Source organism: Centroberyx affinis, unplaced genomic scaffold (genome assembly GCF_046629955.1).
Source record: "Centroberyx affinis isolate AG114_WGS23_722 - 3 ecotype Tasmania unplaced genomic scaffold, CSIRO-AGI_Caff_v1 ptg000888l_1, whole genome shotgun sequence".
Lineage (NCBI taxonomy): Eukaryota > Metazoa > Chordata > Actinopteri > Beryciformes > Berycidae > Centroberyx > Centroberyx affinis.
In genome coordinates, this window is record NW_027279477.1 from 206,274 (window position 1) to 219,833 (window position 13,560).

The window sequence follows — 13,560 nt, forward strand, 5'->3', positions numbered from 1 at the left end:
ACTAATTATCAGTGGAATTCTGGGAAGTGCATTTTGGCCCTTAAGGGACTCAAGTTGGACTTGACTTGAACATTTCCATGGGGACTTGGATTGGCCATGATTGGGACTGGACTCGAGGTTTAGTGGATTGACTACAACACTAATTACAGGTGGCTGCAGTCCACAATGGTGGAAAAGGAAAAGACTGTGGTTGAGGGGAAACCTTTTTGAGTTGATAATCCCTTACTGTCACTGAAAACTCATTTTTCATACTTTACTGACTACTTTCAGTTAACATTCATCACATTGGACATAATTCTCTGGAAAACCATATTCTCACTGGGTAATTCATTTAAAAATACAGTTAAAAAACATATTTGACAATGCCAAACAGGCACACCAACTAATGCCAACTTTTTTTTTTTTATTCTTTTTTTTTTACTTTTTTTTCTGTGACATTTTTTACCACCATCAAATTGCAAAAGCCTAGCTATCATTTCTTCAGTTGTCAGCAGTGGTACTTCAAATCCGAGCTGGCTTGCCACTAATTGCCACTGGGCGAGGAAACTTGGGTTTTAGGTCAGTGTTGTGTAGCTAATCCAGACAGTATCTATATATCTTTGATTACATGAGGGTGGGCAATATCAGTATGAAAATCCTCTTTTTGAGAAAACATTTGGACATTTATATTTGAGCACTTTAATACCCTACAATACAGTATTTTGTTTTGATTGTATCATGTAAATTGATTGTGTTTTGGAAATCAAGTGTATAATAAGGCCAATATTCATAGAGCTAATGTTGTATTAGTTTCATTGTTTTCAAATACCTCTCATGGAAGTATAAAATGTGTTTCATTGTCTTTATTTATCTCATACTGAAATGTACTCAGTGGAATAGACATTGGTCTTTCATATGGTTCTGCTTAAGATATGTGGACAGTGTTTGCTAAGACGCATCATACCTTGTTATCACTCCATAGTGATTTAGGCAAGCTGATGTAGATGTAAATGTAAACTTGGAATTAAACAGGAAGATGTTTTCTGGTCTCTAAGGTTCATCAGTGTATTGTGAATAAGACAATAAATTTATAATTACACAGTACTCTTGTTTGCAGAATTGTATTTGTGCTCTGATAATTCTTACAACTTGCATGATTCAATTGTAAGTAAGATTGCATGTGAGCATACTTATGCAGTAATTCCTATATAGAGCACAAAATTTCAATAATGCATTTAATTGATATATGCTTTTTATTTTCTTAAAATACAATATCATACAAATGTAATTTTAGAAAAAGTATCCAAAAAGCCTCTGTTGAAAAATATGAAATAATCCTTTGCTGTGTTTGTCCATGGAAGGTAGAGTTCACTTTTTAGCACCTTTCTTGGCTCCCCCCTTAGCTCCTCCTTTGCCGCCACCTTTTTCTCCCCTTTGTCTCCCCCTTTGTCTCCTTTTTCTCCAGATTTCTTCCCTTTTCCTTCACCACCCTCTTTCTTGGATCCCCCCTTTTCACCTTTGTCACCCTTCCTCTTTGTTGAGCCCTCCTTTTCATCTCCTTTTCCTTCTTTGGCACCCTTGCCCTCTTTCTTGCCCTCCTTGGGCTTTTTTTCTCCTTTTTCAGCATCCACTTTCCCAGAGACTGTTGTCACCTCTTCTTTTTCCTCTGCTTTTGCCGCTGTAGAAAGAAGAAAAAATAAATAAATAAGGACAGGCTTCACAGAGACATCAGGTACCATCAAGGTCCTGCCTCCAAAAACCATGATAATTGGAAAGGAAAATTTCATCCAAGAGAACGCTACCTTAAGTGGGTTGAGGGCTAAGGAAAGTATATCTGTTTCTATCCATTCTAATAAGCATGGTCTATTTATTCTTTTAATGGGATTGTTCTAAATGCATTCTGGATGAGAAATGAACATTGAAAGTTTGAAGTCAGCCTTGTGCTTGTTGACTGATGCTTCCAAGTCTTAGATGAGGCAAATATGAAGCTGCACCTCAAACCATTCCCATAGAAGTGATGACATCCTCCAACCCAAAATAAGGATGTACAGCATTATCAGAGGTAGAAAGCAAGGGTGCTACTTTTCTGAGTGCTTCTAAGTAGTGAATATAATTAAATTTAGCATTTTCTTTGGAGGAATCGTCCTTTGAAGTTCCAAAGTTCCGAAGTAATAATGACATCATCAAATTATTTGCAAGAACGAGGTTTATTTTGAAAGATGCATAAATAAAATAGTATTACATGAGTATTTTATCAGTGAGCTGCTCATTAATAACTAATCCCTCACTAATTTTCTAGACAAGCACTCCACTCTGAATTGATTAACTGAAGTAGCAGTATTTCTAAATATTACATAAAATACTCTTCCTACCTTTACATTAAATTATTTCATAATTATTTTATGCAGCTATGAATTCATTGTAAAGTGATGCTAGTAGTTAATATTGAAAAGATTTCAGCATTTATTGTATCTGTCATAATGTCACCACTATACTTTTGTTTAAAAGTAGCAGCTGGTGTTTAGACAACAGATCGAATGTTAACAAAAGTTTAGACATAGACAGCTGATACAGTAGATGTTTACAAGTCGTAATCTATTATCAAGGGAGGTAAAAGAGCTTTGGGCTAAAGACTATGTGTGTCACACATCACATCGTTCAGACGTGGGATGGAGCTCGGCCTGGGGAGAGGGTCAGAGAATTACACCTGACCATATGTGCATCAGCAAGAAACACTGGTGTCGCTTCACACTTCAGCAGCCACTGTTAAATCCCTGTGAAAATTCACTAAAAGGAAAGACTACAGTTGGGGCCAAGTGGGGCTTCTTTATATTATTATATTCTTCCCCAGTACCAGAGCAAACATTTTCCTAGTGCTTGACAAATGCTACAAAGATGCTGGAGATACTCAAAGGAAAATCAAACACACCTTAAATGTCACAAGTTGCCAGAGGGGTCAAAATGAAACTCAAATGATTTTAATCTCATGGTTCACTGTGTCAGGTGAATCCAACTGACTTAAAATAATCAGCCAACCATAAGAATGTTTGTGAATAGGTTGTATTATGTTTTGAGCCAGTTCTGTAAATGTCTTCCTCTACTATCCTCCTGTAGTTCTCCTCTACTGACTCTCATAAGCGCCTATACTTCCTTAGCTCTTATGCCTTTTCCAAGCACTTCTCTCTTGATCATGATGATTCAAGGGAACATTGTCAGGGCCATAGAATCTGATTTGAATTGATAGAATTGATAGAACAGTCATTTCCATTAAAATCTGCACTCTCAAATGGTCATTTGGCTGGTTCACTTACAGTGGCTGCTATAGACTGAGGAAGTCTGTGTTGATTCGGTTCATGAGACTCAGAAAGCTGATGTGTTACCATGGCAACGGCGTCAAGTGGCTGAACAGTCCAGCGGCAGGTGTGATGAACCTTCTAACTTTCTGAGTCTCGTGTTTTGTCCACACATGAGACAATGATGTTTATTTACATTACAGCATTATCAAAACACTGTGAAAGCCATGTTAGGTGTATCAGAGGAAAATTACAATGAAACACCAGGAAGTGTCTTTCTATGCATTCAAGTTCTGTGGTCAGGGAACTATAGTTCTGACCCTTACATGCTTTACTAATGGCTGGGGACTAAGTATCAGGCTGTGTCCATCTGTCTGCTCAACATGATATCTCAGATAATTTTACCAAGACAAAAAAGCATGAATATCACACCATGCACTGGCTTTCCGTCTCTTTTAGAATTGATTTTAAGGTTCTTTTACTTGTTTTAAGGCGCTACACAGTGTAGCACCTGCATATTTATCAGAATGCCTGAAGGAAAATTTTCCAAGTCGATGTTTAAGATCATCAAACGCCGGTTGATTGAGCATCCCCACTGTTAAGCGCAGGGAACAGTGGAGAAAAGCTGCTTTTTGTTTCTATGCAACCAGAATTTGGAATACTCTCCCAGCGCAGATTCATCAGGCTTCATCTGTAAACTGTAAACAACTAAAAACACACTTTTTTAAGCTGTCATTCCAATATTTTTTTAATTAGTATTATAATTATTTTTAATTATTTATTATTTTTTATCATTATTATTATTATTTTATTGCTGTACTATTTTTGTAACTATACTATATATTATTGTAACTATTTTACTTATAACTACTACTATTACTTGTAACTATTTTATTCATTATTATTTTACCCTTATTGTTTTTATCTCTTTTGTTATTTCCTTGTTTTAAATGGTTGTGCCAAATACCTAAAATGTAAATGTAATATTATATCACATATCAGATTTATTTGCCACTCATATCCCGGTTAGACTGGAGGGAATCAGCTCAGTACAATTGATGCTCCTTCTAGCCACAGGCTATTTAGCGCTGCTACTTTATTCATAGCACCAACAAGGCCTCTATCATTATGGTTTGTTTTCACTCTTTGTAAACCTTCTGCATCCTGAGGAACAGGGTGAGACATGCAACCATACTGAACTCCTTTTTGCAAGTCTGTCCCTCGACAATCAGCATGCTTTGACCCCAAAATGACTCTTTCCTCCCTCCCCCATTCAGCTCTATAGGGGACAGAGATATGTGTGAAAAATGCATGAGTTGTTAGAACAGCAACTGCAACAGCTTGGTGAGATTAAGAGTGAGAATCTCTTAACTGTCACCTACTTGACAAACACACATAGTGTCCTGTAGCAGCAGATGGTGATGGGTAAATAAGTGAAGGTGGTAAACAGGAGTGATCTTCCCAACTCTACCTTTTAATTTCCTGTGTTTTATTTAATGTTTGAGCCTGTGTGTGTGTGTGTGTGTGTGTGTGTGTGTGTGTGTGTGTGTGTGTGTGTGTGTGTGTGTGTGTGTGTGTGAGAGAGAGAGAGAGAGAGAGAGAGAGAGAGAGAATGATAGCAACGGATGGGTGAGAGAAGAGAGAAGCTTTCTTTCCCTCATCCTCACTGCATTTCTCTCATTGTCTGCGATGGATATCGCCTGTGAAATTGGAAAAGATAGGTTCATTTTCCCATATTTAGCCCCAGATGCCTTCACCAGCTCAGGCCAAAACATGCAAATTAAGCAATAGAGAAATTCTTCATGGAGAATTTCATACTTCTTCAATGGTGTCATGCTGCAAAAAACGCTGAAAATGCAACTTGGCTCAGTTTAAAGCTCCTAGGAGATGTGTAGTGTGGTAGATGGATGTCACTTTCAAAAGCTCCACTTATGTCTACCTTTGTTGCTTTACTCTTAATGTGAACTCACTTGAGAAATTTGCTGCTGGGTGTCAGGTGTGAAAAATGCAAGCTATAAAATATTATTCATGAGTATTCATATTGTATTCATGTGTTCAGACGCCATGTGATGTTTTCATATCCATGAGTTAAAACTGTGGGCGTTTCTTGATGCTCACTTTGCAAACATCCCTTTTAAGTACATGCTAAGTTATGTTTTGTATTATTAGTACTGATTGGTTTGGCAAATGAATCCCAAAGTGCCCTCTCGATTTGCATGATCATGCCTTTACTTATTATTTTGAAAAGAAACTCACAAAAGTTTAGCTCATGGAATTCATTTTATATTCTTCCTGACAGAACGCATTCAAAAACTATGTTCCCTCCATGTTCTCTCCAACGACTATGGAGTCATTCGATTTGTCACGCATTCTTATATATATTTAATATTTGTTTACTCATGCATGACATAATCGCTGGAGAGAGGCCTCAAAGCGTCATTTGCATATCTGCTTGTACATTTACGGTGCCCCCTCTCAGTTAATCCAGAGGCAAGCGTTACAGTATGGTGTGTTTGGAGTTCATGGTTGAGAGCAGTCATTAGATATCTGTTCATCCTTTCTCTTTATAATGGCTGCAGTGTACCTCCCCTCCACCCCGCCACACGGTTGATTACATATATGGTCACGGAAGAGGATTTACTCAAATGCATATTAGATCAGCTCTCCGTGATGGAAGCAGAAATTGATGCGACACGGATGCTCTCGTCACTGTAGGTTTTCACGTGATTTCTCAGATCGTATTTGACACAGTTATCATGGCAGTAAAACTTATTGACAGCTCAATGCTTTTTCATCCATAATTAATCGCATATGATAAACAATGGATGTATTTGTGCACATGAATGCATAATATATCAACTAGAGACACAGGGCAGGACAGATGTCAGTCCCTATTTGTCACCATTCTTGACCTTAAAAAGCCACAGAATGGTTTAGCTCTACACAGACAGACACACCAAATTCCAGAGAGGAGCTGAGAGGAGGGAAAGAAGGAAAGACAAGAACAAAACTTAATCATACTTAAGATGCTAATGGCAGATACTGGGTTTGATTTGCTTTATTCAAAGCTAATCTTACATAGGAAAGCAAACAGACAGGTAGGGAAATAGACAAACACAGACAACAAACATTAGGCATGGAGCATGCATGACCACTCTTATAATCCACACTACCAAAGTCAAACACCCATGTCCAATTTCATGCAAAGACGCCGACACAAGTGCATTTACTGTACATCAACAAAACTAACCAGGCTTTAAGAAAGAAGAAAAAGCTTCACAATAGTGTAGCTGCCCTAAAAACTGTATTCTTTGCGGAAAACAGTACGATTAGCATCTTGTAGCCATAGTGCTATTTCTTTTTTACTTCGCAGACTCCATAGTGAATCACTGCTGCACTACTACGAAATTTAGTTCTTTTTATAGCTATAAAAGGCACAAGGGTATGATGATCTGGTGACCAGTTGACTGAGAGACACACATTTTCTGTTACATGTCATTTCCATTCAATTCTACTTGGAATTGGAAGAATAAGAGATGGCTGCAGCAGCTTCATAAGTACTGAAGGACTGATAGGCGATAGGTGCATGAAGATGTCTAGGATGTGTAGGATGTCTACCAGTGTACACACAGTTTCTAAAATCTCACTGACCCAAGAAGAGTGTCTGAACCCAAGAAGGAAGATAAGAGGGGAAGAAAGGGGAAGTAGGAAAGTCATCCCGTCTCTGGCAGAGTGAGGGGGCTGCTGTGCTCTTCGTTCTCCCTAACTACTGGGAGCTGGCTGCTGCTGGCACTTTGAGCTTGGACCTGCTCAGAGACTGTCTGCACAGCAGCAGCTTCTGGGGTAGCTGGAAGGAAGAGAAGAGAAGAGAAGAGAAGAGACGAGACGAGACGAGACGAGGAGAGGAGAGGAGAGGAGAGGAGAGGAGGAGAGGAGGAGAAGAGAAGAGAAGACAGCAGATAAAAAACAAAGAGAAGTGAGTTTTGTGAGGCGTCAAGTAGAAAGCAAGAACAGAAAGTAAAAATTAGGGAGTTAAATCTGCACTAGGCAAGAGTTTCATGTAAAAAAGACAACTGTCTTAACAGCCTAAATCACAAAGTGGGGTTGCAACAGAGAAGAGTGTTCCAAGACCCGGTAGATGCGGCCTGTTTGCCCAAATGAAATTCTGGTGTTGGGTATGGACACTTCTCCACCCACACTAAGTGACAAATGAAAATACAAACTGTCTCCTAAACAGCAGCGAGCGATCTTTTGTCTCTCTTGCCCTTTGGTATCCTTTGGTATAAAGCCAGGTTGGTAAACATGCGCATACTGTGTGCAGTTTACTGACGTCACGTGACGTCACGTTACATGATTTCTGGGTATTGACGTTCAAAACGTTTTCAAACCGTTATTGCACGCATGCCATTTGGAGCCACCAACGTGTGAAGTTGCCCGGTGCCGGTTTAATCAGACACAGTAGTGATAGGAAAAGATAACGCAAGGGGAAACTAGCCAAATGATCTCAGGAGAGAGAGAGAGAGAGAGAGAGAAAGATAATATAGAGAGGCACTCACATCCTGGGATCTCAGTCAGCTCGTTCAGCGGAGGTACCGTCTCTAACGTGTCGGCGTATGTCTTGGCTGCCTGTCTTTGCGCGGCTCGTGCCTCAATTTCCTTTTTGGTTCTTGGGATTCGGCATTTGAAGATACAGCATAGTGTGATAACTGCAAGGGAGAAAGGGAGTGAGACAGAGAGAGAGATTTTATTTGAATAGAACATGTTATGAATTATTGCAGCTTCACTCACAAGATTATGATCTGTTTGGGTGTTTTAAACAGAAACTAGGCCAAAGGTCAGTCAATCAATTAAATTATGTAACACTTATACTCCCGGACATTCTGTTGTTTAACGAATCAGAAAGTTTCACTGATGACATGTAAGTGCACTGTAGCAGATGAGCAATTTGTACATCAGCAGGGTTTGAGAAAAAACACTGCTGTGATGCACAAGCACAGTCTGCATTTTGAACCAACATTCCCCACCTTGTGTGGAACTATTGGTGCCATTGGGACGAAGAGGAATGTTGGATTTGGGATTGTATTTTTGTTTCAGTTTTTTGGTGGGGGGTGGAGTAAATATATAAAACCTATACATTATTTGTGTTGCTTTTCCTTTTCAGTATTCCTGTTGTGTAAAAACATTGAATAGCTTCCTTTCTAAGATTTGCCAAAACCTTATTGTCCATTCTTCCATTTTTCCCATCATTTTTAAATCCATTTGTCCATTACATTCCATGTTTTTACAATCACCGATATAACGAACTTCTGGAAAAATAGAAGTGATCCCTGTCTTTCCTGATGTGTTATCCGTCTTATTACTACTAATCAAGTTGTTATTTCATTAAGCTGACCTCTGCTGAACACTGCTTAACTCAACTAAATCTTCACTATTTTGTTGCTAATAAGTTTTCCATTGTACTATTGTATGTTTTTTTGTTTTTAAGGATTTGTATGTAGGAGAAGCCAAAGGCAAATAAAGGCAAAGGCAATAAAGTCAAATCTAATCTTATCTAATTTAATACATAAATTGTTGACACACAATTGCATAGACATCTTTGGCCTGCCACTATGATTGATGACAGCATATGTGGCTGTCCTTCAACAGTGTTTTGCAAGGGTGAAAAAAAATGTGATTTCATGACATCTACTTACCAACTGCTAAAACAAACATTGAAAAGATGCCGATGACCTGCCATAGCCGCAGTCCCCAGAAAACAACCGTCTCTGAGTTGACAGGGTCGGGCTTCTTTGGGGGGTCTGTGGGTGCAAGCTATGGATGAAAGAGAAAACATGGCTTCCTTAAGTCTCTGTAGACCACAAATATACCACCAGACTACATTCAAGTCTGACAACCTATGGAGAGAACGCAGTACATATTAAAACTTCGTACACGTCAATGAATTCAGGGATAAGAACATGGAACTGGGAGAAGGATCAGTTGCTTGAACTTCTTTACCACTCGACTCAAAACCAAAAAGACCAAAAAATGTCAGTCAAAAGTAAAGTTGAATTCCACATGGCAGAAATGCTTTGAAATCGCTATTTTTGTTAAGCGTTAATAAATGATGAACAATTTGCCAATGATTTATCTTTTTATGTAGGTATTATTTTTTTGTGTTCATTAGTAAAAAAACAGCAAAACTAGCAAAACTTATTGATGTTTTATTCATCCATATTTCACAACAAAAATACATTTTTAAACATATGTTTATAAATTATTAGTTTGCTATATCACCAGTGTATCAAGGATTATTTAATCATTTGTAAATTTGTAGTTATCCTTTTACAAAAACATTGCAGATAACAGAAAGCGAGCCATGTCAATGTCATGAACAAATTATGACCTTTTACTCAGTTACTTAATCTCTCTAACATAATATGCAAATTAGGTAATCATGGATCTCTTTGAATCTATAATACTGGAATGGCCAATTACTGAGAGATTTGCAGATATAGGTTAATAAATTTCAGATATCAAGCTGTTTGAAATCCTATAAAGGGCACAAGTTCTTTAGCTGTTATCTCATGTCACATGACGGCTTTTGCTGTCACAGTATTGACAAGCATGAGACTACCATCCATTTACCGCCTCACTTTTCTACCCTTTCTACATGCTGTCACACTTTGTTGATGATTGATTGAAGCCTGGTTGATTTTAACAGTGACTGACAGCGGACCTTGTTCCTGACATGCATAAATGCTTCATGACTTTGGGATTACACCAAACCACTGTACTGACTTTTTGGAGATGTGAGTGTTTTCAGGACACAGATGAAATGTAAAAAAAAAAGTACTCCAAGTAAATATAGCCAGCCACCTGAGGAAACTGGCAAAGTGAGAAGGTCTTGCATTTCAAGTATTTCTTCAGTTGCTGCCAAAGACACCAAAAAGCCACACACTCATGAAAATACTACTGTCATCACCTGAATCTCCCATTACTTGACACCAACACCCACCGAGGCCACGGACGCAGCCTGTAAACGTGATGCGTGTCAGACTAAACAACCGAAGGGAGCTTGTTTCTAGAATTTTCTCGTGTTTTCTCTGATCCTCCACGATCAGCTTAGCTGCTTGTACTCTGCAGAGCAAAATTCAATCAATAGCATCTAAACAGACACTATTCTCACATTTCAAAACACAGTACACCTCTCACTGGGGCGGGGTTACTGAACTGGAGTACTGTGTGTGTGTGTGTGTGTGTGTGTGTGTGTGTGTGTGTGTGTGTGTGCGTGCGTGTGTGCGCGTGCGTGCGTGCGTGTGTGTGTGTGTCTGAGATCAATGGCTTGGTTCACTGCTGTGTTGGAACCAGCCAAGCTTGAGTCCAGTGGCTCCCTGATAAAATGTGAGGATTTGTCCTTGTCTATATCGACCACTTGATTTGACGTTACAAGATTGTCCTGGAAACTCTATAGTTCAGAGGGATGGTCAGAAAATGGATCCTTATTGCATTTGTTGCTTTTACAGATAATGTCATTACGTGGTGAAGTGGCAAATTGTCATGAGCGAAAGCAGAGAGACCAATAGAGATCAATAAAAACAGCATTCATGTTACCAATACGAATGCTGTGACTGAAATGTTTCATCATCATGTACCAAGGACCAAGGACAAGGACCAAGGAGAAGACAAAAGATCAAATAGAATAAGTTTTGCTTTGGTCCAGATACAAATCAACTCACAATGAGGATTATTATCTTTTAAGAACATATCATTCACAATATAATTTTCAGATCAATTACATTACATCCAAAACACATTACACGCAAACAAAGGCTTTTAAGAGAATAAATGTTTCAGGTGAATATATTTCTTATAGAGCTCAATCACTAGCTTGTAAGATGAGCCTTTGTAATAGCTCTTTACATTTCCAAGATCTTCATAGGTTTTCTCCTGTGAGTGGTGTGAGATTCTCAACACCAGAGCAAACTGGCTTTACTGAGTCAACATGTTAAACAAGATGTCACAGACCCAGCCAGCCTCAGTGTCTGTGTGTCTGGCAGGGACACAGGGGAGGCTGATCTGCCATACTTGAACAAACATTTGGGAAAAATTAGTTTCAGTGAGTTTACTCTCATGATTATGCAACTCCCACAGAAGGATTAGCCTTAATGAGGATATTTAGCACTGCTCTTAACTAATAATAATGAATACATTTTGCTTCACAGTGATTATGTAATGCTAAGTCCTTTCCACCCGCGGGATATTTCATGTGGCAGGATTAGTGGTTAAGCCTGAAGTTTTTTTTTTTTTTTGGATGGAACAAACACAAATTCAGAGGCACACTGACCCCAGGTTACCTTAATTGTTAAACTAATCAAATATATTAACTGTTTTTGTTTGTTTATTGTTTGTTTGTGTAATTGTTTGTTTACTTGTTAGATTTATTCCACGACATACATATTTGGATGTTCTCCTTCAAGTAGAAGTGACGTTTTTTTTTTTAGAAATTCCTTTAGGGACTATATGTGATGAGTATCAACCTCCAGGCAGATTAGTATAATTGAATGGAGGCTTAAGGTCTGAAAATACATGCAATAGTTAAGGACCACTTACTGACTGATGATTTTCAAAAGGATATCTATTTTTATAAATATATAAAGGATATGGAAATAGTTCAGAAGGGACATGCTACTTCTATTGAGATTCTATTCAGAGATGTTTAGTCACTGTCGTCCTCTGTGTTCTGAATGAGCCATGTTGAGAAAAAACAAGTGCAACTTTTTTGAATTTTGATTTTTTCAAGTAAGTCAAGTAACCACATGCACATGAAAGTAAAGCTACAACTGGCAATCACCTGAAGCCCTCATGACCTCATACAGTACCTGCATATGCTGAGACTATGGATGAAGCCTATAAACATTACATTTATATACAGTATGAAGCGTCGCCCCGACTCAGCGCTCATTTTATGAAAGCAGTCCGTCATAATTAGCGACCAGTGGGAGTCTGGAGTTTCTAGAAGTTTCTTGTGTTTTTCTCTGATCTTCCATGATACGTTCCGCTGTTTATTCTCTGCAGAATAAAGTTTAGTGTATGAGGTCTTAACAGTTTCACATTTCAAAACAGAGCATGCCCAACCAGGGCGGGGTTACACGTATAAATATAGATATTATCCATTATATATCTTACAGATTGCCTGCTTATAATTGTATTCAGTAATCTTTTGGATTACTCATGATCTGATTATTTTTTAGTTCATTTTGCTTTTATCTTATCTTTATCTTTTATTTTGCTGTTTTCTTGCTTTCAAAGTCTATATAATATTAATTCAAACATGCAATTTATTCTAAATTGATGGCTTCTTTGAATAACATTATCATCATTATTATTAGACTACTGCATTTTTCAGCAACTGTAGTGGGTTCAGTTCCCATTTAGTAGTCAGATCACTGTAGTTGTCCTGTTACATGTAATTGTTCCTCCCCAACCCTGTTTCTGACTCTGTCATGGTGATGCAACTGGCACTTCACCACATACTTATGGTTTAAGTGTCATCTCAGGCTATCAGAAAAACAACAAAATGATACAATGACTTGTCGTACGACGAATTGTCATATTCACCCTGCTGTATGCATCCATTAAAATCTATATATGGCTTTGTCGTTCCACATAGATCCTTATAATGTATCAGGTATCATCATATGTACATTCACTCTTCGTCAAACATGGCTGGATGGCAAGCAACAGCTCTGGCGATCAAACGATAAACATTAATCACATGAAGCTACCTATTAAACAGCGGAACACCCGCACCCATCACAGTAACCCGAGGACGTTCCTGTAGAGAACCTGTGGAGGACATGGAGATATCCGGCTCTTACCTCAGGATCCGGGACCTGGGAGAACACAGAGTAGCAGTGAGACAGCAGCACCGCTCCAAAGCCCAGCAGCACGAGCTGAGGAGGACACATAGCCTGATCCCCTGCCATTCTCTCCCCCTCTTTCTCCCTGCAGGCACCCTGCCCCCTCTCTCCCTCTTCCTCTCTCCCTCTTTCTCTCTGCCTGCCTGCCTGTGCTGGCGCCGTTTACTGGACAGAACCACAATGGCCTTGGGTGATTGATGGTCACTATGGTGCTGACTGCGTCCTCTCATCTAGCGCACAGTTGTCTGCTGCTCTGCTCCCCTGCCTCTCGCTTCCCTCCCACTACATAGGAACACAAGAAAAGACACACCAGTCCTCCCTGCACGGCGGGCTCAAACTGTTCCGCTACCATGGAGGGACCCAACCCTGCAGTTAGGGTACATTAA

The 13,560-nt window shown here is 39.0% G+C and overlaps 1 protein-coding gene across 1 annotated transcript; it reads right to left on the minus strand.

The window, feature by feature from the left end:
* Positions 1-1,347: 1,347 nt before the first annotated feature.
* On the minus strand, positions 1,348-13,240 carry tmie (transmembrane inner ear). The gene is given in 5 exon segments (XM_071521428.1): positions 1,348-1,400; positions 1,403-1,657; positions 7,829-7,978; positions 8,966-9,083; positions 13,133-13,240. Coding segments are annotated over 5 exon segments (684 nt in total).
* Positions 13,241-13,560: the final 320 nt, after the last annotated feature.